Source organism: Cicer arietinum, chromosome 6 (genome assembly GCF_000331145.2).
Source record: "Cicer arietinum cultivar CDC Frontier isolate Library 1 chromosome 6, Cicar.CDCFrontier_v2.0, whole genome shotgun sequence".
In the NCBI taxonomy this organism is placed as follows: Eukaryota; Viridiplantae; Streptophyta; class Magnoliopsida; order Fabales; family Fabaceae; genus Cicer; species Cicer arietinum.
This window is the reverse complement of record NC_021165.2, coordinates 67,764,684-67,792,592: the sequence shown is the minus strand read 5'-3', so window position 1 is coordinate 67,792,592 and position 27,909 is coordinate 67,764,684. Positions and strand designations below refer to the sequence as shown.

The 27,909-nt window shown below is 29.1% G+C and overlaps 2 protein-coding genes across 3 annotated transcripts; both read left to right on the top strand.

Moving 5' to 3' along the window:
* The first annotated feature begins 946 nt into the window (after window positions 1-946).
* On the top strand, window positions 947-6,114 carry LOC101493244 (E3 ubiquitin-protein ligase BIG BROTHER-like). Of its 2 annotated transcripts, none has more exons than XM_004507044.4 (9): window positions 947-1,177; window positions 1,886-2,004; window positions 2,114-2,281; window positions 2,480-2,711; window positions 3,687-3,724; window positions 3,865-3,909; window positions 4,525-4,652; window positions 5,503-5,611; window positions 5,719-6,114. In XM_004507044.4, the coding sequence occupies exons 3-9, from the start codon at window positions 2,141-2,143 to the stop codon at window positions 5,770-5,772; spliced, it is 747 nt and encodes a 248-aa protein (XP_004507101.1). In that variant the 5' UTR covers window positions 947-1,177; window positions 1,886-2,004; window positions 2,114-2,140; the 3' UTR covers window positions 5,773-6,114. The 2 variants fall into 2 exon arrangements, with proteins under 2 accessions (XP_004507101.1, XP_012573128.1); XM_012717674.3 differs by having other exon boundaries at window positions 953-1,177; window positions 1,886-1,994.
* A 2,457-nt stretch (window positions 6,115-8,571) lies between these two features.
* LOC101492912 (uncharacterized) lies at window positions 8,572-10,423 on the top strand. The gene has a single exon (XM_004507041.4). The coding sequence runs from the start codon at window positions 8,642-8,644 to the stop codon at window positions 10,295-10,297; it is 1,656 nt and encodes a 551-aa protein (XP_004507098.1). The 5' UTR covers window positions 8,572-8,641; the 3' UTR covers window positions 10,298-10,423.
* Window positions 10,424-27,909: the final 17,486 nt, after the last annotated feature.

Sequence of the window (27,909 nt, the reverse complement as noted above, 5' to 3'; positions counted from 1 at the left end):
AGGATCATTATTTTTTTGTTTTCTTTTTCTCTCATTATTTCATCAATTTAAATATTAAATTATTATTATTAATATTATTATTATCATACGAATAATAATATCAAGTAAAGAGTAAATTTCACTTCACATAAATTAATCGTACATTGGAACAAAATTATTTCGAAAGTATATTGATTTACATATTTTGGTACATCAATAGTTGTACGATCTTGACTAGTAAAAAGAAATTTGTTTTAAAATAAATATTATTTACAATTTTTAACATAATACATATTTTGGTACATCAATAGTCGTACGATCTTGACTAGTAAAAATAAATTTGTTTTAAAATAAATATTATTTACAATTTTAACATAATTTTTTTTCTTTCTATACTACCTTTTAATACTTAGTATATACACAACTTGTAAAATATTATCATATTATACATTGAAAATAATGAAAAAAACATCGATAATAAAGATGAATATTTTAGTAAAATTATTTATCTATTTCTTTTAATCATTGTATTTTTTAATATGTGTGTAAAAATTTTAAATGACACTTATTGTGATACGGAGACAATATCATTTTTAACTGATGAAGACCAAATATGAAAAATAAAGAAGAAGAGTAAGAAAATTACAAATCAAACGACTTTAAAATACTTATACAATAATTAAATTTTAACATTACAAGATTCTTTTATTGGGCATTCATTGGAATTCACATCATTAACTCTAATTTTATAATTTTAAAATTCTAAATTTTAATTTAGATCAACTAATCTTAATTGAATGTGGATATATCAAATGTATCAATGAAGCGACCATTTGGCAATAAGAGAGGATTTTTAGAGTTTTCTTTTTTTCTTTTTTATAAAAAAGATTATAATTGAAAAAAAATCCAAAAACCATAAATTTCCCATAGTTTCACCCAAAATAAAATAAAATATCCCCCTCTTATTTGGGATGGGAAAAGAAATCTGTAAGTGTTGGGAAAAAGGTGCGATGCAGGTGATCATGGTCTATCCAACAGAGTTGGCGTGTTGGTGAAACCAGCTTCACCAAAGTGTCTAAAGGCAGAGAGAGAGAGAGAGAGAGAGAAAGAGAGAGAGAATAATTTACAAAACGAAGAGTGCATATCCATTTCGCCATTTTCACTCATCTTGCACCGAAAGCGATGAAGCTCTAGCTAGGTCAGTTCTTTCAATTTCATCCTTTCATCTCTCGAATCCACACTCTCTCTAGCTCAATGCTTCTTCATCACATTCAAATTGTTCTGTTCTTAAATCAATTATCATTGTTGATTTCACAGTTCACACATTTCCTATTATGATCCGTACATTTCCGTTGACTTTCCAATCACCGGAAGTGCGAGATTTTTGTAAATCGACAGCGACTCTCATTGATTCCTTACGAGGACGAATACACTGTCATTGCGTTTATTGAATTTTTTTATAGGCTAAAATTTAATTGAAGATTCAGATGCAATGCATGGAAGATTTTCCTTTTTTGTTTCTTAATTCGCTTTCACTAATGCATATCCTCAACATTGAATCCTTTGTTTCTTCGTCAGAGATCTCTTAATTTTTTTTAACATTTATGTGATCTTATCTCTCGCTTCTCTGATTAGCTAATTAGAAATATATTTGGAAATAATTGTGTTGATTTATTAAAATGCTTAGAACGATTTTTGTTGATATCAATATAGCTTTTTTTCTCTTTCACTTAACTTGTTTTTTTTCCACGTTTCTTGATGTAAAGTGTTAGATTAGGCATTCTGGATTGTTCCTTCTTATTAGAATGCATGCATTTATTTTAATTTAATTTAATAGTCAAAATAGTATTGGTTGAATTAACGGCATTTTCCTTCACAACATATGTGTGAATTTTAATTTTTGCAGGTTGACATTTTTAAATATCTGAATTATTGGAGGCGGATGGTTCCAGAGTTAAATCATTCAACTTTTGTTCATGAATCTACCTTGGTGAATCTGTGAAGATTGAAGAATAGTTAGTATATGTATTGATCTTTATGTCTAGGCTTTTATATATATATATAGTTTTTTTGTTTGGGTGATTCTTGTGTCTATGCATTGATAATTGTAATTTGTTGTGAATTCATCTTGCAGATTACTTCTCTGCAAAAAAGATTCAAAATGAGTTGGAACCCGCACATGGAAGTCCATTACAACAACATCAGCTATCCCTATAGTACAGCAGGAAGCTTTATTGAATATTTTGAAGGCCTCACCTACGAACATGTTAACTTCATTTTTTCCGGTGCATCACATGCTCAGGTGCATGCAAAGATTGTCATATATTCTGTTCAAGATATTTTATGCTTTGGTTTGATTGTATTTTCTTGTTTTCTTAATGTGTTTCATAGTCTGTGTTTCATTATTTTACTTGAAATTTGTTCTTCTGATATTAGTAGAAGGCTGCTAGAAATATTTTTATGTTCAAGAAAAAATATAAAATTCCAATTATATGTGCAGGAGAGCTCGTACCCTTCAAATTCAACCTTTTACAAGTTTGGACTATCAGAACCTGACAATACCTCATACTATCGCTACAATCATGGTTATGAGGTAAATCATCACGAACCACAAGTAGATGAGTATAGGAGGCCTTCAGAAAACTCTTCAATAATCAGTGAACAGACTCTGGCTGTAAGCACAGAATGGGGAGAAGGTGGAAACACTAATGCACAAGACAATTCTATTGAATGTACGTATTTCATCTGAAAATAATTTTTGTTAAGTATTACAGGGTCTTCAGCTTCCTGAACATTATAACCGTAAATGGCCTGTCCCTCACATTATAAGTACTTAATCAATATTTAGTAATGTTTGGGTGAGAAGATGCAACTTTTGGGTATCCTTAAGTTCCTTAGAAGTAAATTGCTGCTCACCTCACCCCGGCTACACCGTTGGCAAAGAAGTCTCTTGATTCCTCTGTGAGCACCAAAATGATTAAGAAACTGTTAATGGACATGGAAGAGTCTATTTGAACTTACCCAGAGATGGAAGAGTTTGGTACATTTGTTCACCCACCTAAGTATTTTTCAGATTTCAGCTTCCTGGACATGGAAGAGTCTAATTGAACTTACCTATTTAATCACAGATGTAGTGGTTCATGACGATGAAGTGTACTTGTTGATGTTAGTATATATACTTATTTCCATGCCTCAATCTTAAGTTCTTTTTTCATCCTATGGTTTGCGGTAATTTAGTTGATCTTTCTAAAACTAGACCACGGGTATTTCTCTTGATTTTAGACAACTTATTTAATTTTCACCGTCCCTCTGCACCTCTTCAATAATATTTACCCCTTTCTACTCGATAAGAATGAAATAATGATTAAATTTTGTATAAAGTATCATTTGTAATCAAACGTAGAAAGTTGACTGGGATCCTCTGCTGATACTCTGTTCGCTGGGAGACAGAGAGAGTACAATTAATTACATGAGTAGTCACACTTTAATAGCCTGTCCATATGCCGTAGCTTGATGCCCATTGCAAATTACAGAGGCCTCTTTTTAGTCTCAAAGAAAAACGGTTGTAGATTCTTTTATTGCCTCGTCATTGATATCCGTCAAAATCCTCCGTTGCTGAGCTTTCATTTGATATTTTCTGATATTGTTTTACAGAACATATAAAATTTTTTATCACAATTTAAACAGATTTGTCTCTTTTCTTGCAGGCCCACGAAGACATCATAGTAATTCCAACGATTCTCAGGTATTTGCCTTCAAATCTCCTTGTGCATGAAATGGTTAAATGCTAAGAACATCTAAAAAGTTTGTAAAGTTACCTTTAGCTATTCATCATTGAGAAAGCACCATATATGATTATTTAAGCCACTTTTCTATATTCTGCAGGTCATTTGGCAAGACAATATTGATCCCGACAACATGACCTATGAGGTTGGATTGAGAATCTCAGTTTCCTTCTCTTTCTAGGCATCATGTAGTACTTCCTCAAAGTACAACTACTTTACATTTGATTTCTTTATAGTTAATCTTCTAGATATATTCAATAGTGTCAATCTTATGTTCATTTGATTATACTTTGCTAACTCCTTTATTTTTCTATGCCTTTCATTGTCTTGTTTTTCACTGTCCTTCCTTGTACTTGTACACATTATTCCATATGACAATAGTTACGCGTGGAAACTATTGTTTGGCCAAATCATTTCATGAAGTTCTTACAGTTCATTGTATGTCCTCATGATCTTGATTGTATTGCATTACTTATTTTAATTGCAATTGGTATAGTCCATAATGTTGCTTTGACTACCAATTTGTTTGTTAGTTCACAAGAAAAGCAAAGTTAATAGAGAAACATTTATATTAGTAAATTGTCTCATGGATGCACATTTTTCAATTGAATGCGAGGCTATTGGTAGTGTGATCTCAGAATATTATAGTTATGTGAACATCTTTATAGATACCAGTAGTAAAAGTTGAAGTGAAGACTCTGTATATTGGAGCTGATTCTTTTGCATTTTTCCAACATTAATATTGTATTATTTATTGCAGGAATTACTTGAATTAGGTGAGGCTGTTGGAACTCAAAGCCGTGGTCTCACTCAAGAACAGATCTCCTTGCTTCCAGTTTCTAAGTTCAAGTGTGGGTTCTTCTTGAGGAAGAAGTCACGGGATGAGAGGTAATATTTGAGTTTTGGACTGTTTGTTTTACTGCATCGGTTTTCTTTTTCATATTCATCTATTATATAGATTTTATATTTCATGTGTCTAACATTCAAGATCCTTGATTTTGTGTTTTGTTCTTCGTCAACTCTACTTTGTGTTATAGATTGGCTAATTGTTATCAAACCGTTTTCTTTTCTTCTCAGTCCAAATTGACCTCGAGGGATTATGTATTGCTGCAATTAGGCTCATCTTTGGCTTTATTTTTGACAGCAATATGCCTTTTTTCTTTGCTAAATTACCACTTTGTGTAGCCTATGTAGAATTTATGATGAGGTAATGGACGATAAGCCAATAAGGTACAAATCTCATTATTGATTAGTGGTGGATGTAGATTCTTGTGAATTAATAACGTTTACTTAGTTAATTTTACAGGTTTGGATACATATATATGATAGGTCTCTATGAGACCGTTTGATCCATGTAGCCGACTTTACCTAGTACCTAGTGTGATAAAGTTTGGTTGTTGTTGTAACTTAGTTTTACCATCAATTGTAGTCCTACAATCTATTGCATCCTCTCTTGCAAAGTCTTTGAATGAAAACAAAATGTGTAGCATCAAATAGATAATCTTTATGGTATCGTCTCACATTTCATCTTATATTGTATAATCTGGAATTTAAAATGGCCCAGATGGGTATTATGCTTAAAAACTTGGGTATATGTCCGGTGCATGTCTTTTGTGCACTTCAAAATTAGAACTTGAGTCCTTTTCTGCATCCAATGTTTTATTCATGGAAGGGAAATTACTTAGACCTTGCTTCCTCTTTGCTATAATGTGCTGATCTGACTCATCCTCTTGTTTAGATGCGTGATTTGTCAGATGGAATATAAAAGAGGTGACAAGAGGATCACTTTGCCATGTAAACATGTCTATCATGCTAGCTGTGGGAACAAATGGCTTAGCATTAATAAGGTAAGATATTTACCAATTTATCATGAACTCAATAAGTGCTTTTGGTGCTTATTTTCCTATCTGCTGATATACATATATTTGTTTTGTATGCGGGGGTTGTTTTACAGGCTTGCCCTATATGTTACACAGAAGTGTTTGCCGACAAATCAAAACAAAAATAATGGACCAGGGAATGTGTAACTACATATGTTTCTGTTCTCCTCAAGGTTGGGGTTCTTACATAGAAATACATGTATTTGTCTTTCTCGTAAGTGAGATAAATCATTTCATAGTGTTTAGTTGAAATACAGAGAGTAGTCACAGGGGTCGTGATCCTAAAGGTTTATAAAGAATATGGACACGCATCATGGTTGTGTTGTGGACGCTGGATTATGGTTTGTTTTTTTTTTTTTTATTACTTTTATACAGTGTGCTATGATTTCACGTATTTATTATCACAAGTTGCCGATACAGTGTTTGTATGAAACAACATTCATAATTTTTACGAAAGTTTCTCAAACACCTATCAAGTGTGTTAGTTAGAGCTTAGACTTTGCGGGAGCAACTGTATGTATGTATATAATATAGTCCAGCATCAAGTAATTACTTATTCACGGATCACGCAAGGTACTAGTCAACTCTTGACTTTTTTCATAGATGTTCTGGCAAAACGTCGTTTTTTTACCTGCTCACAAACCTAATTGAGTACGAAATTGTACAAACGTTAGTAAACTGCATGTCTGCATCCAAGTTGAGTCTGATTTTTTATCAAAAAAAAAGCTGAGTCTGATTTATATTTTAAACCATTAACAGTATCGAAATATTTAATAAAAGGGTTTGTTATTAGATTATCCTTTTTTTTTTTTTAATACCAATCTACCCTACTTTGAAATAAATATACCAATCTGCCCTACTTTTTTGCCCCAGTCGCATCCTGGGGCTGCGACCTCTTGAAAGGCAAAAATTTCAACTGCAATACATGGTCGCATCCTGGGGATGCGCCCTCCCACTTGGGAAGTTTTTTTTTTTTTTTAATACCAATCTACCCTACTTTGAAATAAATATACCAATCTGCCCTACTTTTTTGCCCCAGTCGCATCCTGGGGCAAAAAAGTAGGGCAGATTGGTATATTTATTTCAAAGTAGGGTAGACTGGTATTAAAAAAAAAAAAAGGGATAATCTAATAAAAAAACCTTTAATAAAATAATATTCTAATAGAGGAAAAGTGTTAGTCTATTGCAAGCCGCAAGGTACTGAATTTGATCTCGAACTTGCATGCAACATTTTAAAACTCCTTGGAAGAGAGTTTATCGTCATTTTGGATCCTACAAGATTTAAGATTAATTTTTACAGTTATATATGAATAATACATGATTTACACACACACATTCTTATAACTTTATTAGACATACTCAAATTCTTATAACTTTATTAGACATTTAATGTAAGGATAGTTTAGTCAATGCCTCAATTTCTTACATCTCTTTCAAATCTAGAATAATCTGTCTTCTCTTTTGCTACCCCTTCAAAAAAGTAAGTTATACAATTTAAATTTAGGATAATCTCTCCCATGCTCTTCTCTGATCTCTCCTTTATTTTTCTCCAACCAAAAAGACCCTAATTGTATGAGAAAGAATCATTCATAAAGCAAGCAATATGATAATTGTTTTCTTGGTCCCATTAGATCCACTAAAACTTAAATAAACTCAAAAGTTAAATAAATAAATAAATACTTTTAGAAACAATTACCCAGTCATCTATTTTTTTTGTTGATAAAACAATTACTCAGTCAGCTACATATCTAAAGACTTGGCATATTTTACAATCAATATTTATAATTATGACGAGCTTTCGAACGCGGGAGTCAACTTACTCTTTAGTTTCTGTTAACCAAGTCATAGATAGCTAAGTACCTGGGAGATATTTGAATAGTTTGGCCTAGTTACATGCGGATGAAGTCTGTGTTGGAATTAATTTAATACATTTACAAAAAATAATTTATCATGAGGTACAAAAAATTATTGTTAAACCTTCTACTCATACTCGTAATTTATCTTGAGCTATATTCATTTAATATTAATCATAGATTTATTTATCAATGATTGATAATGCACTCTTTATTTTTACAGTGAGTTTTTTATTTTAAAAAATTTTAATTCAAATTTTAATGTAGTTTTTTCTTTAAATTTTACCCTTCAATTAGATTTTGTTTATCTTAAATTTCTTTCTTCTTTTTTCAATAATTTTTTTTTTTATTTAAAATCTATAGCTTTATATGAAGTTGATGCCAAGTTTTCATGTAGCACTTTCTATTCCAAATTTCTTCATTTAAATTACTTTCTTAGATTTTTAACTTTTTTTTACTCAATCAAATAACTATTTCTTCTTTTAAAATAACTTTATACAATTTACATCTTGTAATAGTTTATCAAGTAAAATAGATAAACTTGCCGTAGTAATTAATAACCTTTTTTTACACTGGTAAAAATATTTTGTTTTACAATTAAAAAATAGTAAATTCTTTAATAATAGTGGATACTAATACTGAGAGAAAATAAATGCAAAATTTAATCTGGTTAAAAAATTTATAAATAAAAAAATTATGTTCATATGATTTGTTGTTGGGAATATTATAACTCTAAGTTATTGAAAAAAATCATAGATTCATAAAAATATAATACATACATTTTGGTTCATAATTACATGATATTTTCCAAAAAGCAATGGAAATAACAAGAATAAACTCCAAATATGATATTTTCCTGAAATATTTGCTCAAGTTATTGACTTTGTAAAGTTCAATTTGAAATATAAAATGTGTGTTTAGCAAATGATGTATGTATGAAGAAGCAGGTAACAAATCCATCACTTTCGAAAGTGCTAATATCTAATAAAAATATTGAGCTACTTTGTCAATTCAATTTAAACAAAACCTTAGTTGAAGAAATAACACTATATAAAGAGTTACAATACACACTTTAAGCAATCATAAACAACAAATCTTGTAAATAGCAAGAGAAGAAAATAGGATTGTATACTAATAAGAGAACATGGGAACCTCAATTGGGCCGAGACATTGGCCTCGACTCATCTATGCAATAGCCTTGTGTATAATTGCTACTAGTACTTTGGCTATTGCTGATGATAAGCCTAACTATGAAAGCCAACAACAGTATTACTACTCTCCACAACCAACAACACCAGAATATAATCAACAAAGCCCACCCAACTATTACAAACCACCTCCATATGCTTACAAATTCCCTCCATATTACTATCAATCTCCACCTTCATATTCTCATAAATTCCCTCCATATAACTATCAATCTCCACCACCATATGCCCACAAATTCCCTCCATATTACTATAAATCGCCATCTCCATCACCGTCTCCTCCTTATGTCCATAAATTCCCACCATATTATTACAAATCGCCACCTCCACCATCTCCATCACCACCGCCTCCTTATGTCTACAAGTCACCACCTCCTCCTCCATACGTTTATCAGTCACCACCTCCTCCACCTTATGTCTACAAGTCACCACCTCCTCCTCCATACGTTTATCAATCACCACCTCCTCCACCTTATGTCTACAAGTCACCACCACCTCCTCCATATGTCTATAAGTCACCACCTCCTCCACCTTATGTCTACAAGTCGCCACCACCTCCTCCATACGTTTATCAGTCACCACCTCCTCCACCTTATGTCTACAAATCACCACCACCACCTCCATATGTCTATAAGTCACCACCTCCTCCACCTTATATCTACAAGTCACCACCACCTCCTCCATACATTTATCAGTCACCGCCTCCTCCACCTTATGTCTACAAGTCACCACCACCACCTCCATATATCTATAAGTCACCACCTCCTCCACCTTATGTCTATAAGTCACCACCTCCTCCACCTTATGTCTACAAGTCGCCACCACCTCCTCCATACGTTTATCAGTCACCACCTCCTCCACCTTATGTCTACAAGTCACCACCTCCTCCACCTTATGTCTACAAGTCACCACCACCTCCTCCATATGTCTACAAGTCACCACCTCCTCCACCTTATGTCTATAAGTCACCGCCACCTCCTCCATATGTATATAAGTCACCACCTCCTCCACCTTATGTCTACAAGTCACCACCACCTCCTCCATACATTTATCAGTCACCACCTCCTCCACCCTATATCTACAAGTCGCCACCACCTCCTCCATATGTTTATCAGTCACCACCTCCTCCACCTTACGTTTACAAGTCACCACCTCCTCCACCATACGTTTATAACAGTCCACCTCCTCCACCATATGTCTACAAATCACCTCCACCTCCACCCCCCTCACCACCTCCTCCATATGTTTACAAGTCACCACCTCCACCATCTCCATCACCACCACCTCCTTATGTATATAAGTCACCACCTCCGCCTTCACCTTCACCACCTCCTCCATACTACTACAAATCTCCACCCCCACCATCACCTTCACCACCCCCTCCATACGTCTACAAGTCTCCACCCCCACCACCTCCATATAAATATGAGTATCCACCATATATCTACAAACCTTCACCACCACCTCCCTATGTTTATCAATCTCCTCCATACATCTATGCATCGCCACCCCTTCCTCCTTACACTTATAAATATCCTTATACACCGTATAATCACTACCAATATTCTCCACCTCCGCCCCCCGTGTATTAATAAGCTTGTTAAGCATTTTGACTTTTTTGAATAATTATACTATGATCAATGTTGTGTGATTTGTAATGCAATCTTCATTATTAATAAATAGTCTCCACTGTAATAAAATGTTTATTTTGGACTTCATGTTTTCCTGCGTATATAGTTTGGTGTTTGTTAGTGTTGATCTTGAGGATATTGGTCAACATCTTTCGAAAAGAATATTTATATTTGATTAATCATATAATCGTTAATAAAAGAGTAAAATTATTTTTGTTTGTATATACAAGCACTACTCAAAAGCATAAAAAATGCTACAAGTAGATAAAACAAATTGCACGTGCGAACAATTAAAAACTCAGAAAAAGAAAATATATTGGAGAGACACAAATACAGATGATTAAGCCAAATGAAATATTCCACTTTTTTAGATCAATTACTCCAAAATTTTGAAAAGAACGTGAATTCAGGTTTTGTTGGAGTGGCAAGTCTTAGGTTTTACTTTTTTACATTTTGTTCATACACAATGCGCTAATATGTCTGTTACAAATATATATATATTTTAAAATGTCTTTATAATATTTCTTTTTCAATTTTAGTTCTCATAATTTTTTGATTTCATTAAAATTCTTATAAATATAGTTTCATTTTAAAATAGTCATTTAATTTAATTTCTGTGACAAAAACCGAAACACCATTAAACATTTATAATTTGCAACCCCTAATTTCCAATATCTCCAACAATGATACTTATTATAAAAGAACACCTAACATGAAATTTCAACGGAAAAATTGATATAATTAGGTATACAGACAAAATAATTAATTTATTATTATTATTATTATTTTGAAAATGAGGTTTTAATGATAAAATTGCAGCATAATGAGTGAGTAGTTGTCATTATTTGCAAAAAGAAAAGAAAGAAAAACCATTTTGGAAGAACAATTCCCAGAATAGTGAATGAGAATTGAAGAAGAGGAAAAGAAATAAGTATAATACATTTGGAAGATAGAAATAGTGAGTTGTATTGATGATGATAGAATGCACGAAAAAAAACTGAGTATGCAAGGATGGATTGAAGGTTACAGTTTTATATATTCAAGTTTTGGTTTAATGGTGTTACAGTTTTTTATAATAGAAATTGGATTGAATGAATATTTTAAAATGAAATTATATTTATAGGGATGTTAATAAAACAAAAAAACTTACGAGAATTAAAATAAAAAATATATATAATTGTAAGGACCAAATACATATTTAAACATATTATTAATCTACGTGTAATACATACTTATGTTCACCGATAATCAATCATAACCTTTGAAGGTTGAATTTAATTTATATAAAATGTCTGTGTAATAATTTTTTACACCAACAATCAATCATAACTGTAATATCATTAATAATATTTGATTGTTATCATAATCACTTTTAAAGTCACATATATAATTGATCAAGATGTATCAACTGTATAAAACTATTTACACCTTTAGTTGCATGAAAATTAAACTCTTGAATAATACATAATGTTTAATTGTATTGGAGGTGGGATGAAAATTTAATTCTTTAACCACCCAAGTGTAGACTATTGGACTTAGCAAACATTTCCAATTTATTACATTAGAAGGAAAGTTGATAAATTTTAGAGTTAACTCTTAATTAACTTAACAATTTAAAGTTAATTTATGTAAATTTTCATTTTATTAAACTCTTTTAAGTTTAGCTAAATTATAATAAAATATATAAACTTTCGGATACTATTGGTAGTTTATGAGTTTATAATTCTAAATTAGTTGGTCTAAAATGTAAAATTTTGATCATGTGTACTGGTTGCCCCAAGATACTTTCCCAAATATGGAGCTTCTCTGACCCTGTATGTTGCATAGTCTTATGTCGAAGCTGAAGATCTGCATTATCTGAGAATTTTTTTGAGTATTTTCAACATTGATCTTTTGGCTTGAGGCTTGACAGAATCGATCCAAGCAATGTGTGATGCAGTAAGCTTTCTCTATAGTAGTCTCTACAAACAAAAGAAGGTCATTTGCAAAAAGAAGGTGAGATACCTTAGGCACCGAACGCATGCACACATCATCTTCCAATTCCAATAACCTGCAACATGGTCAACGGTAATATGCGACAAACAATCCATACAAATAACAAAATGATAAGGAGAAAGGGGGTCACCTTGTCGAATACCTCTAGACGGGACAAAGCTACCAAGCTTGTCGCCATTCCATAAATTTTTGAAAGAAGAAGTAGAAATACAATGATGAATTAAATTAATTAACTCATCAGGAAACTTATAATCCCGAAGACATTGAGTAACAAAATTCCAATTCAATTTGTCATAGGCCTTCTCCAAATTGATCTTTATCAACATAAAGACTTTCTGACTGTACATTCTTTTTATTACATGAGCCATCTCCTGCGCTATAATAATATTGTGATGAAAATTCCTCCTGGGAATAAAGCTTAATTGATACAGAGAGATGACATTATTCAACAAAGGTTTCATACGGTTCACCATAATTTTAGTAGATCTAGAAATAGGATTTGAGTAATACTTACTGGATCAGTTGGGAGATTTGCTGTATACCTAAGGAGATTGGGGATCTATGCATCAAACGAACTCAGCTAATGAATGATTCTAAATACTTTGGAATTTATCGACTAATGCTAATGACTTATGGTTTCAGGTTCTCTTAAATAAATATGGCAAAAATCAAAACTTGTTGGAGAATATGATTTGTAAGTCGAATGAGTATCTGTTATGGAGATCTCTAGCGAAGATTTGGGACAAATTTTAGTAGAATATTACTTGGAAACTTGAGGATAAAAGTAAATTCAATTTTTGACTTAACTGTTGGATCCCAACGAAGCAAGCTCATTTCTTCAATTTATCGCAAACCAATGTAATTTTAGATACTACTTTGACAGTTAAAGAAGTTGTAAATAGGGAAGAGAAGTGGAACCTTGACCTGCTTCAAAACTGGTTCACTACCAATATGGTTAACCATATTATTGCTATTCCTCCTCCTCTTCCTAAAGATGGTGAAGATAAGTTGGGTTGGGGTGATAATAGATTTAATGAATTTTCTTTAATCAATGCTCATAAATACCTTTCTCTAACTCAAAATGTTACTACTACTAATAGTCTAATACCAACTGAAAAATTATTTGGAAGTGGAAAGACCCTCATCGGATCCAGACTTTTATTTGGCTTATATCACATGAAAGACTTTTGACAAACCATAAACGACATAAATGGAACCCAACAATCTCTATTGAGTGCAACTAGTGTACGAACACTGAAGAATTTTTTATTCATGTACTGAGGGATTGCCCATATGCGACACAAGTATGGATTAGACTTGTTCCTACTAGCAAAATTACTTATTTTTACTTTTTGTTGCAGGGATTCGATATCTTACAGTCTTAGAGAATATATTGTTAAGTATCAGAGAGCTCAATGGAAGAACAAATCAATTTTTGAAGAAGACTTTCAACGTCCTAATAACCCAATTTAAACAATCATGCATCTTGTAAAGGAGATCGAGAATGGAAAACATGTGAAGAAGAATGTACATCTATTGAGACCAGAGATCAGACATATCGACTGGAGTCAACCAGATAATTATTGGATCAACCTCAATTGTGATGGTACTTACAAGAGTTCTAAATCCATTGTTGGATGTGGAGATCTTTTTTGGGATTCTTCTGGAAATTGGATTAAGAGGTATGCAGGAAAAATTGTATGTGTAATGTTTTCACTGCTGAAATGTGGATAATGTTGCATGGGTTGGAGTTAGCTTGGCAAGAGATGATTACAAACTTAGTGGTCGAGAGTGACTCCAAAGTTTTGATATGTGTCAACTATGAATCTTTAACATAATCAAAAAAAAAGATAATATCGGCACACACTAGCTTAAAGTGTTGCGAGTGATGATCATACTCTTCCACACTAGTTGAAAATATAATATTTTTCCAAAAATCCATTACTTCATCTTGTCTATCATTTTTCCATATTGTTTGCATCTTGCCCCAATATTTTTTTCAATATGAAAACGATATAGCAAATGGATTGAAGTAGGAAATACAACCCTAATAGCATTCATCGTGATAAGATTTATATTCGTCACAATAAGTTTAGAAATTAAATTCTCAGAGACGAACAACCAACTGTTTTACCTTTTCAAATGCCCATATGAAGTTATCTTGTTGCTCTTGTTTCAAGGAAACAAACACAACCGAAAATGTCAAACTAATAGATGTTACACCGACAATTCCAAGTAATGGTAACCGATATCTATTTGTTTTGTATGTGTTATCACATATTAAAATAAAATGAAAATGTGTTCAACAACTTTATATAATTAGAATGCGTCCAAAATATGTCTCTCGGAACATCAAAATTCTCCTATTTTCTTGTCCAATGCACATAATTTTCATTTTGTATTAACTTTAAGAGATGTTGCATTTCTCTGTACGAACCTATCAAAGATAATCGATAAGTACTCATTGCTTTATATATTTGAGTGAGAATTGTGAGATTCTCTTTATTTCTCTCTTTCAAAGCATTCAAAATGAATCTTGGTGTAAGCTTATACTTTGTCATGTCATTGTCAAATTTTCTCTCTTCTTTATTTAAACGCCTCAAATATGAATAGCCATTTAAAGTATCTGATAAATCGTGATTGCGTGTTCCACAATGAACACTAATTTTCCATCCTTCACTGATACTCAACAGTATACATCTGAGTTTAAATGGACAGTTTTTCTTGTGAGAACAAGTTATAGTTGATTTTGATTTTGATTTATATCTTCCACCTCTTTCACATCCCAAAATTAATTTATCTTTTATTTCTCTCTTTCCAGTTGCTTTATCAGATTGAATGATAACAATTAAAATTCCATTTTGTCTTCTAATATTTTTTGCCCATTCAAATACAACTTCTCCGTAGGGAAATATCTACAACATATGTTTCAAATAAAACATCAATATATGTATATACATTAAAAACTAAAACTTCTAAAATTAATTATCTATAATAATACATGATCAGTGCTGAATTTTTCTATAGAATCTATAATCGTTATTGTAGCAAGAACCTCAACTCTAGTCATACCTGATTTAAAAAAAATATACTAAACTTAATTATTAATAATATTATAAATACAATATTTAAAATACAAAATTTAATTATTTTTCAAATATTAAACTACATGTCGAAAATTTCATATGAATTGAAACTTTTGAAAGTTTCGAACCATTTGAAACTTTCGAAGATATTACTATTTCAAACATTTCGTAGTTTCGAATGTTTTGATGATATCTGGAATTTTATGCTTCGAAAGTTTCGAATTGATGGAAACATTCGAAAATCTGGAAAAATGTTTCAAAAATTTCAAAAGTTTTGATCAAATCTAGAAAAATAGGTTTCGAAACTTTCAAGTTGATCAAAAGCTTCTAAAGTTTTGATTAAATCTGGAAAAATAGGTTTCAAAACTTTCAAGTTGATCAAAAATTTCGGAAGTTTTGATCAATTCTAAAAAAATACGTTTAAAAATTTTCATATTTATCAAAGTTTCGAAAATATCAACAAAAAAATAAAAAATCACTTTTTTATATTTCGAATGGTAAGATAAATTTTGTAAGTTTCGAAAAAGGAGGTGAATCGTTGAGTGGTAAATTTTTTTGAGTGTTTTATACATAATTAAAAAAAATTAAATAACATTTTTATTTGGGATGGGGTGGAAAATTAAAGTGGAGGTGCATAGTTCAAAACTCAGTTTTATTTTATATTTAGCCCAGTTCTTACTGTCCCAATGTCCACACCACACGGTCCAGTACTCCAGTCCATATAGACCTTAATAAGAAAAGCAAATATAAAAAAGAAAATCAAACTGAAAGGATATTAAAAGAAAAAACATAATATATTATGTGGTCCTTTAATTTCATTTCTTATAAGAATTTAGTCTTTTATTTTTTTTTAATTTGATTATTTATTTAGTTTTAAGTAACGATTTGATATTTATGTCTTAAAATATCAACACTGTATTACATTTTACATAAATCTAAAAAATTTATCTTCAAACAAAACTCATAAAATTAATAATCATCTTCAACAAAATCCATATTTTCATCAAATTCATAACTTAAATCTTCAAATATACTAATATTTTTATCCCAATCAACAACAACAATATCAAATAAAGAACTCACATTTTGAGATTTAGATTAGGAATTTGATTTGGAGAATGATAGAAAAGAGGAATATATTATTGTAGTGATTTAGGGATCTAATCTTAAAGAGTGAATTCTTTATTTGATAGATTTAATATTGTTGGAGATAAATATATGAATTTATTTGAAAATTTAAGTTATAAATTGATAATAAATTTTCTATATTTTGTTTGAAGATTATGATGAATTTTCTGATCGAATTTCTGTAAAAAAAGATAACATTGTCGACATCTTAAGATATAAAAATTCAAATTATTACTGAAAATTAAATAAATGATCGAATAAAAAAAACCAAAAACAATTAAATTGTTATTAAAAATTAAGTTAAAAGATCCAATGAGATATTTTGCCAAAAAAACAATATTTGAAGGTACAAAATTCATGCCGGCAGGATTTCAAGGCTTCAAGTTCAAGTTAGTGGACACTAGTTATACAAAATTCTTTCATAAATTTATATTTAGGTTAAATATTTTTTGTCTTTATAAATATTATATTTTAATTTTAGTTATTCTAAAATTTTCTTCAAACTCCTCAAATATTTTTCGTTAATAATTTTGATTTCTATTTTTAAATTAATTCATGTGTATCAGTCAAATTTTTAAATGACTTTTTGTATGCATGTTTATAATATTATAAAAATGCCTCCCACAAAAATTTAATTTTTTATAACCAATGATGAATTAAATATGAATTTTTAAGTCTTTGAAGCTTAAAAATTTATATTTTGTTAAGAAATTCTAAATTTTTGTACGATAAATTCTTATAATATTCTAAACATTCATGTAAAAAATCAATTAAAAATATGAATGATACACATGAGTTCATTTAAAAGTAAGAATCAAAATCGTTAATAAAAATATTTGAGAGATCAGTATTTCAAGAAAAAATTTAAAAAAATAAAAATGAAATACAATATATATTTGGGGACCAAAAACTTAAATGTTTAATAATTTAAGTGTTAGTGAACTATGAGTTTAACCTATTTAAATTAATTTTTGTATGTAAAAAAAATTAAATTTTGTATAATTAAGTTGAATGTATAGAAAAGCTCCATATAATTAACTTTTAGATATAATTGTTCATGCGATCCTTTAACTTAATTTCAGGTAACAATTCAGTCATTTATTTTTTTTTTTTTTTCGATTTAGTCTTTTATTTAACTTTAAGTAACAATTTGATTCTTGATGTCTTAAAATGTCAATAATATTATAATTTTTTTAAAAAAAATTTAAAAAATTTCCAAACAAAACCCATAAAATTAATTATTGTCTTCAATATAATGCAAATTTATAACTGAAATATTCAAATAAAGTCATATTTTCATTCTTTATTTGATGAATTTAATGTCGTTGGAGATGGAAATATGAATTTATTTAAATATTTAAGTTATGCATTTGATGAATATATAAATTTTCTTAAAATTTATATTGAATTTTATGGGTTTTGTTTGAAGATTTTGATGAATTTTCTAATTTTTTGTAAAACAAATGATAACATTGTTGACATTTTAAGATATCAAATTGTTATTTAAAATTAAATTAAATACTAAATCAAAAAAAAAAAAAATAAAGAACTAAAATTAAGTTACGGAATTACATGATCACTTAATTTAAGTCAATTAATTTAATATTTATTGAGACAATATTAGTTTTAAATAAAATTTTATTAGTTTTAAATTTAAAAAATTAGAATATAATGTTTTTTTTTATTAAGTACGAAACTTTTTTGGACGCCTTTTTATCAAATAAAAGTTTAATTTTTTTAAAAAATTTAAATCGATTGCTTTAGTGGCTTACTATTAGTTTGACTTTGCCTTTATTTTTATTTTATTTTATTTTGATTTGGACCATTTATTTTTTAAAACATTTACAAAGTTTATCATTTGTCTTTTTTCTCTCATTTAGTTCATTTATCTCTTAATATGTTTATAAATTTATCTTTAAAAAATGATGTCGTATTATTAAAAATATTGAATGGCAAGTTCATTTAAGATTATTATTAATAATTTTATTTTAACGTTGATGAAAGATGAAAATGATGATTAAGAAGATGGTGAGGTAATGTAGATGTATTTTTTCTAGGGTTGAAGAATCCTAGCAGCAGCTGTCTCTTTTCTCTTTAGTTTTTTTTTTTTTCTCTCATCCAATAGGGTGATTTAGGGTCAATTTTAGGTTCAAAATCATCCCTCTAATTTGATTAAATTTTCAATCTCTATTATTCAAATAAGTGATTTTATATATATATATATATATATATATATATATATATATAATTTTTATGTTGTTTTGGTTTTTACTTTGTTGTATTGTTGTTTTGGTTTTTTAGTTTGTTGTCGTATTTGTTTGGTTCACATCGACATATCAGTTTGGATCCGGTGCAATTTCAATAAATAATTTTGATGTTTTGAACGTTACATGTTCTAAAGACATGAGTATTTTAGACATTTTAATTTTTGCAAATTCATCTTTTTTAATTTTAGCAACTTTTTGAATATGTAATTTCTATCTATTTGAATGAATGAATACCTTTTTATATTTAAAAATATAGATTTTTGTTTTTTATTAAAAAAAAATATTAATAAAAATCATACATTGACTTATCACATTCACCATTTTAAATGAGATTTTGTATATATTAAAAGATAAAAAAACTCAAACGAAAGAAATAAAAAAATGATAACTTTATTAATATTTTCTGAAAAAAAAAATTAATTTGTAAACATTTTAAAAGATAAAACAAAAACCTAAATCAAATAAAAAAATAAAGGATCTAATTGTTAGACTTACATAAATAAAACTTCTATAGTGTAATTTTCCCTTAAATATATTTAGAATAATATTTTTTTTAAAGTTTTCATAACTTCCGTAATGATATTAACTATTTTTGTTACTCGTTCGTATATTGAATTTTTATTTTAAAATTAGTTAAAATTTTATTTATAATCTATTATGTTATAAGATAAATTAAAAATTATATTTTAATTTCTATCAAAAGTAATTTAAAAAAAATCTTAATTGTGAACAAATTATAAATGATGTCACAAACAAAACAAAAATGCAAAAAAGACATAATATCCAAATGATTAATAATAACGCCGTTTTCTTGACTCCCAAAATATCAGTCCCTGATAGTAAATAATGTGTTTTGATGGCAATATATTCCTATAATAAATTTTTCCCTGAAGACACATTTTTCTATCTAATCTATGAATCATAAATAGTGAATGGAACTCCACTATGTTTTTTATTAGAATTCTTCCCATCATGCCATTTTTTCAAACTAGGCGAGTTTGTGAAATAAATGTGAATGTATGGGTCATGTTCAAAATTGTGATTAGCATTTTTCAACATATATGTAAAATGATGTCTTCAATGGTGAGCTGTGTACAAGGCGTACAGGAGCAACTTGCCAAACAAATTAATTATGCTTTGAAATCATCTGGAATCAATGAATCATGCATATATATGCCTCTTGCATTATTTAAACCTTGGCAACGGTGCAATAAAATGTTCTAAAAATTGGAGGATTAGACATAGCGATTCAATTATTTGAACCAAAAATTGGTCTGTCATTCGATTTTATTGACTCTTAAAATCGTTCAAATATAGAATAAGAGAAAATTTGTTAGAACCGATAATCAACCGAAATAAACTGAAAAAATCGGTTTGACATGAAAAAAATAACAAATATATAATATTTAATGAAAAATAGTATGTTTTTACTTAATAAGTATTTTGAATTTTTACTTGATTTTTTTTTATAGAAGATATGTATTTTTCTATTAAATATTATATTAAAATATTAGAAAAATATTATTTTACTATCACCTATTCCACTGCGGTTTTAAATCTTAAACCGGTGCCACTAGTAGTTCAACATCTAGACAGGTTTTCCGAACATCACTGAATAATCGTTTTATAAGCTCTTATAACGCTGCATTGTGCAACCAACATAGAGAATCCAAACTTTCTTTCATATGTCAAACTAAACAATATGATCACATTTAGCTAGCGTTGAGAGTATTTCAAATAAGATTGTGGCTAATGGAGGAAGAGTATATAATTGTTTTGAAGAATGAGAAATGAGACATTAGGATGCCACAAATGAGACATTAATATAATATAAATTTAATTAATTTATATTATCGCTATAGAGAATTTTTAAATTATTAATTAATTAATTATAATTATTAAATAATTAGAGTTATTTGTATCATAATTAATTTTAAAGTTATCCTTATCAATAATTATGATGCAACGATGTCAAACTTTTCACATTGACATGTTTGATTTTTTCCTTATAGGATTATAAAAGCCTCTTATTATTAATGAATCATGCGTGTTTGAAAATGTTTCATATATACTAAAACAATAGCTATGGAAATACATTTGTCAAAAGGCAGTATAAGTAGGTAGATTGTCACAAATATTTTAGAGGTCTTGTTTAAAATTTAAAAGTTAGACTTCAAAAAAAAATATGCATAAAAAATTTGAAAAGAGTTATCCTTTATTTCAATTATAAATAACATAAAAAAAAACATATAAATAACATCAACAATATAAAAAAAGCCAACAGGTCAAACTACTTTATTTAAATCATAAATAAGTAACATCAATAATATCAAAAAGAGCCAAAAACTCAATCCATTTTGGAGGCTCTCATGCAAGAATTTTTCGACACTAATACTTAAATAAAAGAAATAGGTCATATGTTGTTGGTCTTGTTGCACAATAGTTGCCTCTCTAAGGCATACAACATAATATGTGTGGGAGAGTCCGGGAGAGCGCGACATCCGGAATGAGATAAACATCAAGGATTCTTAAGAGACTTTAGACACCACGTCTCAACCCAAAACCTTAAGGCATTAGGTTTATGGGTCATTCTCCTTATATATCAAATATTTCCTCAATTCTTAGTCAATGTGAGACTAACCACTCATAATTGATTTCCAACAATATGTATATGTGAGTTTCCACTTGAATTTGCCTCGACGTTGAATTTTTAGCCTAGGCCCGACACCGACAATATGTATATGTATATGTATATGTATATGTGAGTTTCCACTTGAATTTTTAGCCTAGGCCCGACACCGACGCTAAGCCGACGCTAAATCACTATTAGCGTCGGTTTTTGGCCTCTTAGCGTCGGCGTTAAGCTGACGCTAAATCCTGTTTTTCTAGTAGTGAGAAAATATGCTTTGACTGAAAAAGGGTGCAAGTTTCTCCGAAATTGAAATTCAAAGACGAGATAACTTTGAAGATGTGGATATCCGTCTTCGAACTCATCCTACTAGTAAAATTATTATAATTTTTTAAATTTTTATATACATATACTTCTTAATTTTAAATTTTTATATACACATATATATTATTCAATCTTCTCTTTACAAAAAATATAATTTTAATATGATTTTATTATTATCTAATAATTATTATTTTATTACATTAATTATAATAAATATAATTTTTAAATTTATTACTTTATTTATATAAACGGGTGCAGGGGCAAGGCAAGGAAACCTGACTCCATTGGAACTCAAATTTCAATTCCAACAAGAAATGGATGCATATGTAGATTTTCTCTAATTAGTCGAAGATGGGGCAAAGAGAGACAAAATCTATCTCTGACCCGCCAAGTTGTCATAACTAGATATGTAAGGGATTCATAAAAAAGAAATAGATAATCTGACTTGGTGGTTGAAGTGAAATAGTTTATGATGTGTTTGGTTGGAGGTAGATGAAGGGGAGAGGACGGGAGGGGAGGGAAAAATATATATTAAATGAAATGTGTTTGAAGGGGAAGAACTCGATATAACTAAAAAATCATTTAAAATCCATCTTCTCCCCTTGGACTAAACACAAAAACATTAAAATCTCTCATCTTCTCTCTTTTGAACCAAACACATCTCTATTCTCCTTCTCGTGCTGCATTAAAATTCCTCCTCTAGCCTCTTATTTGTTGAACCAATCACACTCTTATAGTCTAGTGATAAGAATTAGAAAGGTATGAATTATATCCTACCCCAGCTATGTTATTATCAATACTAATATTTGCAGTTGCAAAAACTAGTTTCTGATTATCAGATAGTAAAAAAAAAGGTATACATAATATATGATAACAAAATCTTAATGTTTTCCCAATATAGTGTGGCGTAAGTGGTAAATATTTGAATCCATTTATTATTTTAGTAAATGTTAGATCTTGACCGATATATGTGTAAGAAAAAACATATGTTTAAATGTAAATTTCTTAAATAAATCTTAAGACCTCAAAAGATTAGTATTTGAAATTGTACGAGGAATACCTTGGTTTATAAAAAAACAATCTCAATGTTTTGTAAAAAAATACAAAACGAAATCTCGATGTAATCTAATATAACTTCGAACACTTAATTACCACTTATTTTACAATTTTGATCCTTACTACAATCTTGACACGTCATCATTTTCAAGAACTATTTTATCTTTCTGATCTTTAGGCACCTACATCCACCAATATGAATTGGTGACTTTATGTGTTTACCATTATAGCCTTATTCCCCTTATGATGCTATTGTTAGGGCTAGACAACAAATCAAGGAGGGTGGGTTCGAGCCTAAAATCACCAATTGACCTAATCTATGGTTGAAAAATACATACCCAATTTTGCCCAATATGAAATTGTGGGTTGTAGGTACAACGGATCCCAAGTTAAACAGGTGGTTACAATCGGGTTGAACTATTGTTTGAGCCATTCAAATTTTGGACCCAATGACATATTTATCAAAATAACTAACTATTATTTTTTGTGATCTCTCAGGAAACTAGTAATTTATTGTCAATTCTAAGGTCACTTTTGAGTCATTTAAAGTCAAAAATTGTGTTTATTTTTTCATTTAAAATTGGACTACTTTGTCCCATTTTAAATACATTCACAATTAGTAAAAAATACACTTCAATCACATAACATATAATACAACTAAAAGGTTTACACTGACTTTGTTTTTCAAGTGCAACAACTTAGTTTTTCAACAACAACTCACCCAAATTCAAGTTATAGATAAAGTCTAATATTAATACATATTTAACAAATTCAAATTATAGATAAAGTCTAATATTAATACACACGTCTTGAAAAATATTGATAGTATCAATTGACTCTATGAAAATACAAATAACAATATATGTTTCCAATTTGTTCCCATTGTCAACCTAAGAAATTAGAGCAAAAATTAGTATTCAATAATCATTGTAAAAATATGTTGTTGATGTGTGCCATAAGAAAAATAATTCAATGCCTTGTTTGCAATCAACATTAATAAATTCCAGACTTTATCATGTCAAATTCATTTTAACTTTGTTTTATGTATATCAACCTAGTTTGAATAAAAAATAATGCAATCAACATGATAGATCAACCATTTTGAATCAACAATGAATTCAAACTAAGAAATGAAGTTGACATGCCCATATATGTTGTTCAGAATAACATAAATTGATGCTACTGACTTAGCTAATGTTAAACAATGATTTAACACCACGCAATCTGCAAGAATTATAGCAACCTAGAGAACCAATATTCAACTTAGTACTTTAATTTTATTAAAATGAAAAATTCTAATAGTTCACAATTGACTTAAGATAAAAGATAACATACATATGATAAAAAATTTGTTCTTCTATGTCTTGCAGCAAAATCAATCTTGGAATATCATGCACTAGCTCTTGGGAAATAGAAGGATAATTATATAAGAATGACAAATTACACTTGTGTTCTTGCTTATAACATAAATGCTAATATATACTAACATATATCTATAACATACAGTTCAGATTACTAACAGAGTAACAATTGTAGTTGTGGTTACTAACAATTTTGGTTACTAACCATTGTTGGCATTTAACAGTTTTGGTTCATACACAATTACACTAATCTGACTTAAATTGATAAAATCAAAGAGGTAGATAAAACAATAATAAGATATAATATTAATAATAACTTACCAGTTAGAACAACAGTTTATGCCACTCCGAAAAATCTTGTGTTGATATTGTCATAAAGCCAAATTAGTATTTGAGCTAAGTTTGTGTGACTTCAAAAAAATTCAAAAAGTTCAAATCTAAAAAGTTTGGCAGAATTAGTTAGTACTAACACAAGATTGACAAAATCATTTCAAATTAGTAACAACAAAAACGAAAATAACATACAATAACTTTATTCAACCATAACTAGATGGTTGTGATGATGAATCACCTACAATAGTTGCATTTCCTAAATACATTCGTTGAAACTCTGAAATAATTAACAAAATAATAAACATTAGACTATATTAGAAACATATAAATATATTAGGAAGTTCAAACTGTTCAAAGATACATAAATGATTTTACCTTTAATAATTTCTTCATAAAGATCATCATCTTCACAAAGATTTAAGTCTTTGAAATAAGTAAGTGAATATTTTAACCAATTATGAGTGTTGATTAATACTTTAGACATTTCTGGCTTTAGAGAGCTTCTAAAAGTCTCAATGACTCTCCCACCAGTGTTAAAAGCACTTTCAGAAGCAATGATAGACACAGTGTGGCCAAGATATCTTTGGCTATAAGAGATATGATTGAGTACTGAGTTGCATTATGTTTCCACCAAGCAAGAATATCAAACTTTTAACTCATCTTCACACACTTACTAGAATAATATCCCTCAAGTTCATTTTATTGGTCAATGGAGTCTTTCTCTTTCAAATGGTTTTCAAGCCATCAATTACAACTAAATTCAAAATATGAGCAACAAACCTCATTTGGAAGTGTTCCCCATCACCATCAAACCATCCATATTATTTATCTTTTCTTTTTTTTTTTTTTTTTTATTATAAAAAAAAGCAACAACTTCATATTGGATGATGCATTATCAACGATTATAGTTAACACATTCAGAATCTCTCAATCCTTTAAAACCTCTTCAATCTTCTTACAAACTATGTCACCCCTATGATTTATTTTTTTTTTTTTTTTTTTTTTTTTTTTTTTTATTATAAAAAAAAGCAACAACTTCATATTGGATGATGCATTATCAACGATTATAGTTAACACATTCAGAATCTCTCAATCCTTTAAAACCTCTTCAATCTTCTTACAAACTATGTCACCCCTATGATTTGGGATTACTATGAACCTAATTATTCTTTTTTTATAGTTTCAATCATTATCAACAAAGTGTGTCGTATGAGTCAAATAGTTAATATTTTGGATTGAAGTCCAACAATATGTTGTAAGAGCTACCTTATTGCAATCAGACTTAAAAAAAGCTTTCAACCATACTTTTTCCTCCAAAAACAACTGAAAACTATCCCTAGCTATAGTTCGCCTAGATGGTATTGTAAATTGTGGTTGCAATGTTTTCAACATATATTTAAATCCTTCACCTTCCACATTCTTGAGTGATTGTTCATCCAAAACCACAAAAATAGACAATGTTCTACGACAAACTTGAAGGTTAAATTTACTACTTGTTGAAACCAAACTTGATCCTTCTACAATAAGAAATGCAAGAATAGTTTGGGTGGGGTCATCATATATAACAACTTTTTTTGGCACATTAGGTAAGGCGATAGTTGAGGTTGGAGATGTCGTGAGTTTGAGAGTCACACAAATATATTTTGTGGCAGTATTTACACACGGTAGATTGTACCTCAACTTCACTAGAAGTAATTTTGTTAAAGTGTTCCCAATATTTAGCGGGCTGCATAGAACCACTTGCAATAGTTCTTCTCTTCTTTGTAGCTTGATTGTTAGCCAATTCAGGTCCAGCAGCTTCAGTTGTTGTCGCTGCACCAGCTTCATTAGTGTTGATATTTAGAGTTGGTAAATTTTGACAAGGTTGGTTCTATACAGAAATCATGAAGGAGCTTTAATAAACAAATACCAACCACATTTTATTATTTATTTTAAGTTTATTGACTTTTAAAGGATTGTAATAAAATTTTAAGAGGATGTATTAAAATTTTAAGTGGATGTAATTTAACATTCAAGGAGTTGTACTACTATATTATTTAAGTGGTTGTAATTGAATATTTAAATGGAGTTATAAATATTTAAGGGACTTTAATTTAATCTTTAAGAGGGTTGAATTCTTATGTAAGTGGCTATAATTCAACGTCTAGTGTCTTTCACACACACTAGACTTATTCAATCTATTGAGGGTAACTATAATAGTGTCTATGGTGTAACTAGCACATTAAACTCATTAAACAATAGTAAAATAATATTTAAAAAAAAAAGAACCATTAAAAAAAACATATAATAAACAAAAGAATACATTGAAGAAACATGCATCAATAAAAACTTAAGCATACATATAATACATTTAAAAATTTAAAAGTATGTATAAGAAAGAAAACTAACAAACATTACACGTTATAAATAAAGAATTCAAATAAATTTAAAAGGATGTATAAGAAAGAAAATTACGAATACATTAGAAAAATTGAAGCATTATAAATAAACAAAAGCATGCATTAAGAAAAACTAAACCACTAGTTATATTTAACAAAAAAGAAGCATCAGTTACATTTAGAAAGAAGAAAAAAAAACATACTTTTAACATCAAACACAAGTTAAAATGAAAGCATACACTTGAATTCAAGAACTAGAAATTTTAAATACATCTTAAAAAGAAAAATACAAGTTAAAAAGATAGCATGCATTTGAAAAATTTATAAACATGAAATAGAAAAAAAAAATGATATATTACCCAATAATATATTTACAAAAAATAAGCATACATTAAAAAAAAAAAACTGAAGCACTAGTTACATTATGAAAAAAAAAAAAAATAAACATACTTTTACAAGTTAAAAATAAAGCACACAAGGAAATTAAAAGGAATGCATACAAAGAAAACAAACATATGAAGAAAAAGAAACATACAAATGATATATTATCTAAAAATATATTTACAAAAAATAAGTATGCATTATAAAAAACTAAAGCACTATTTACATTTCAAAAAAAAAAAAAAAAATACTTTTACAAGTTAAAAATGAAGTATACATTTGAAACAAAAGCATAAACTTCAATCACAAGTTCAAAATAAAGCATAAATCTGAATTAAAGAAACATACACTTCGAACTCTACTTCAAATGAAAACATACATTTATAAATATAAAAAGATAGCATACTTTTAAGATATGTATATATATATTACAGAAAAAAGAATAAAAAAGATATATAAGCATCAAACTGAAGAAAAAAAAAAGCCCAAACTTACAGCCACAAGCCAAGAACATTAAGATATGTATATATACATTTCCGGCTCGTTGATCCATCTTTCCCAACTACAAGCCAAGAACATCAAGAACAATGATTAGAAATAATTAATTATCATTATGCAGTGAAAGTCTTATATCA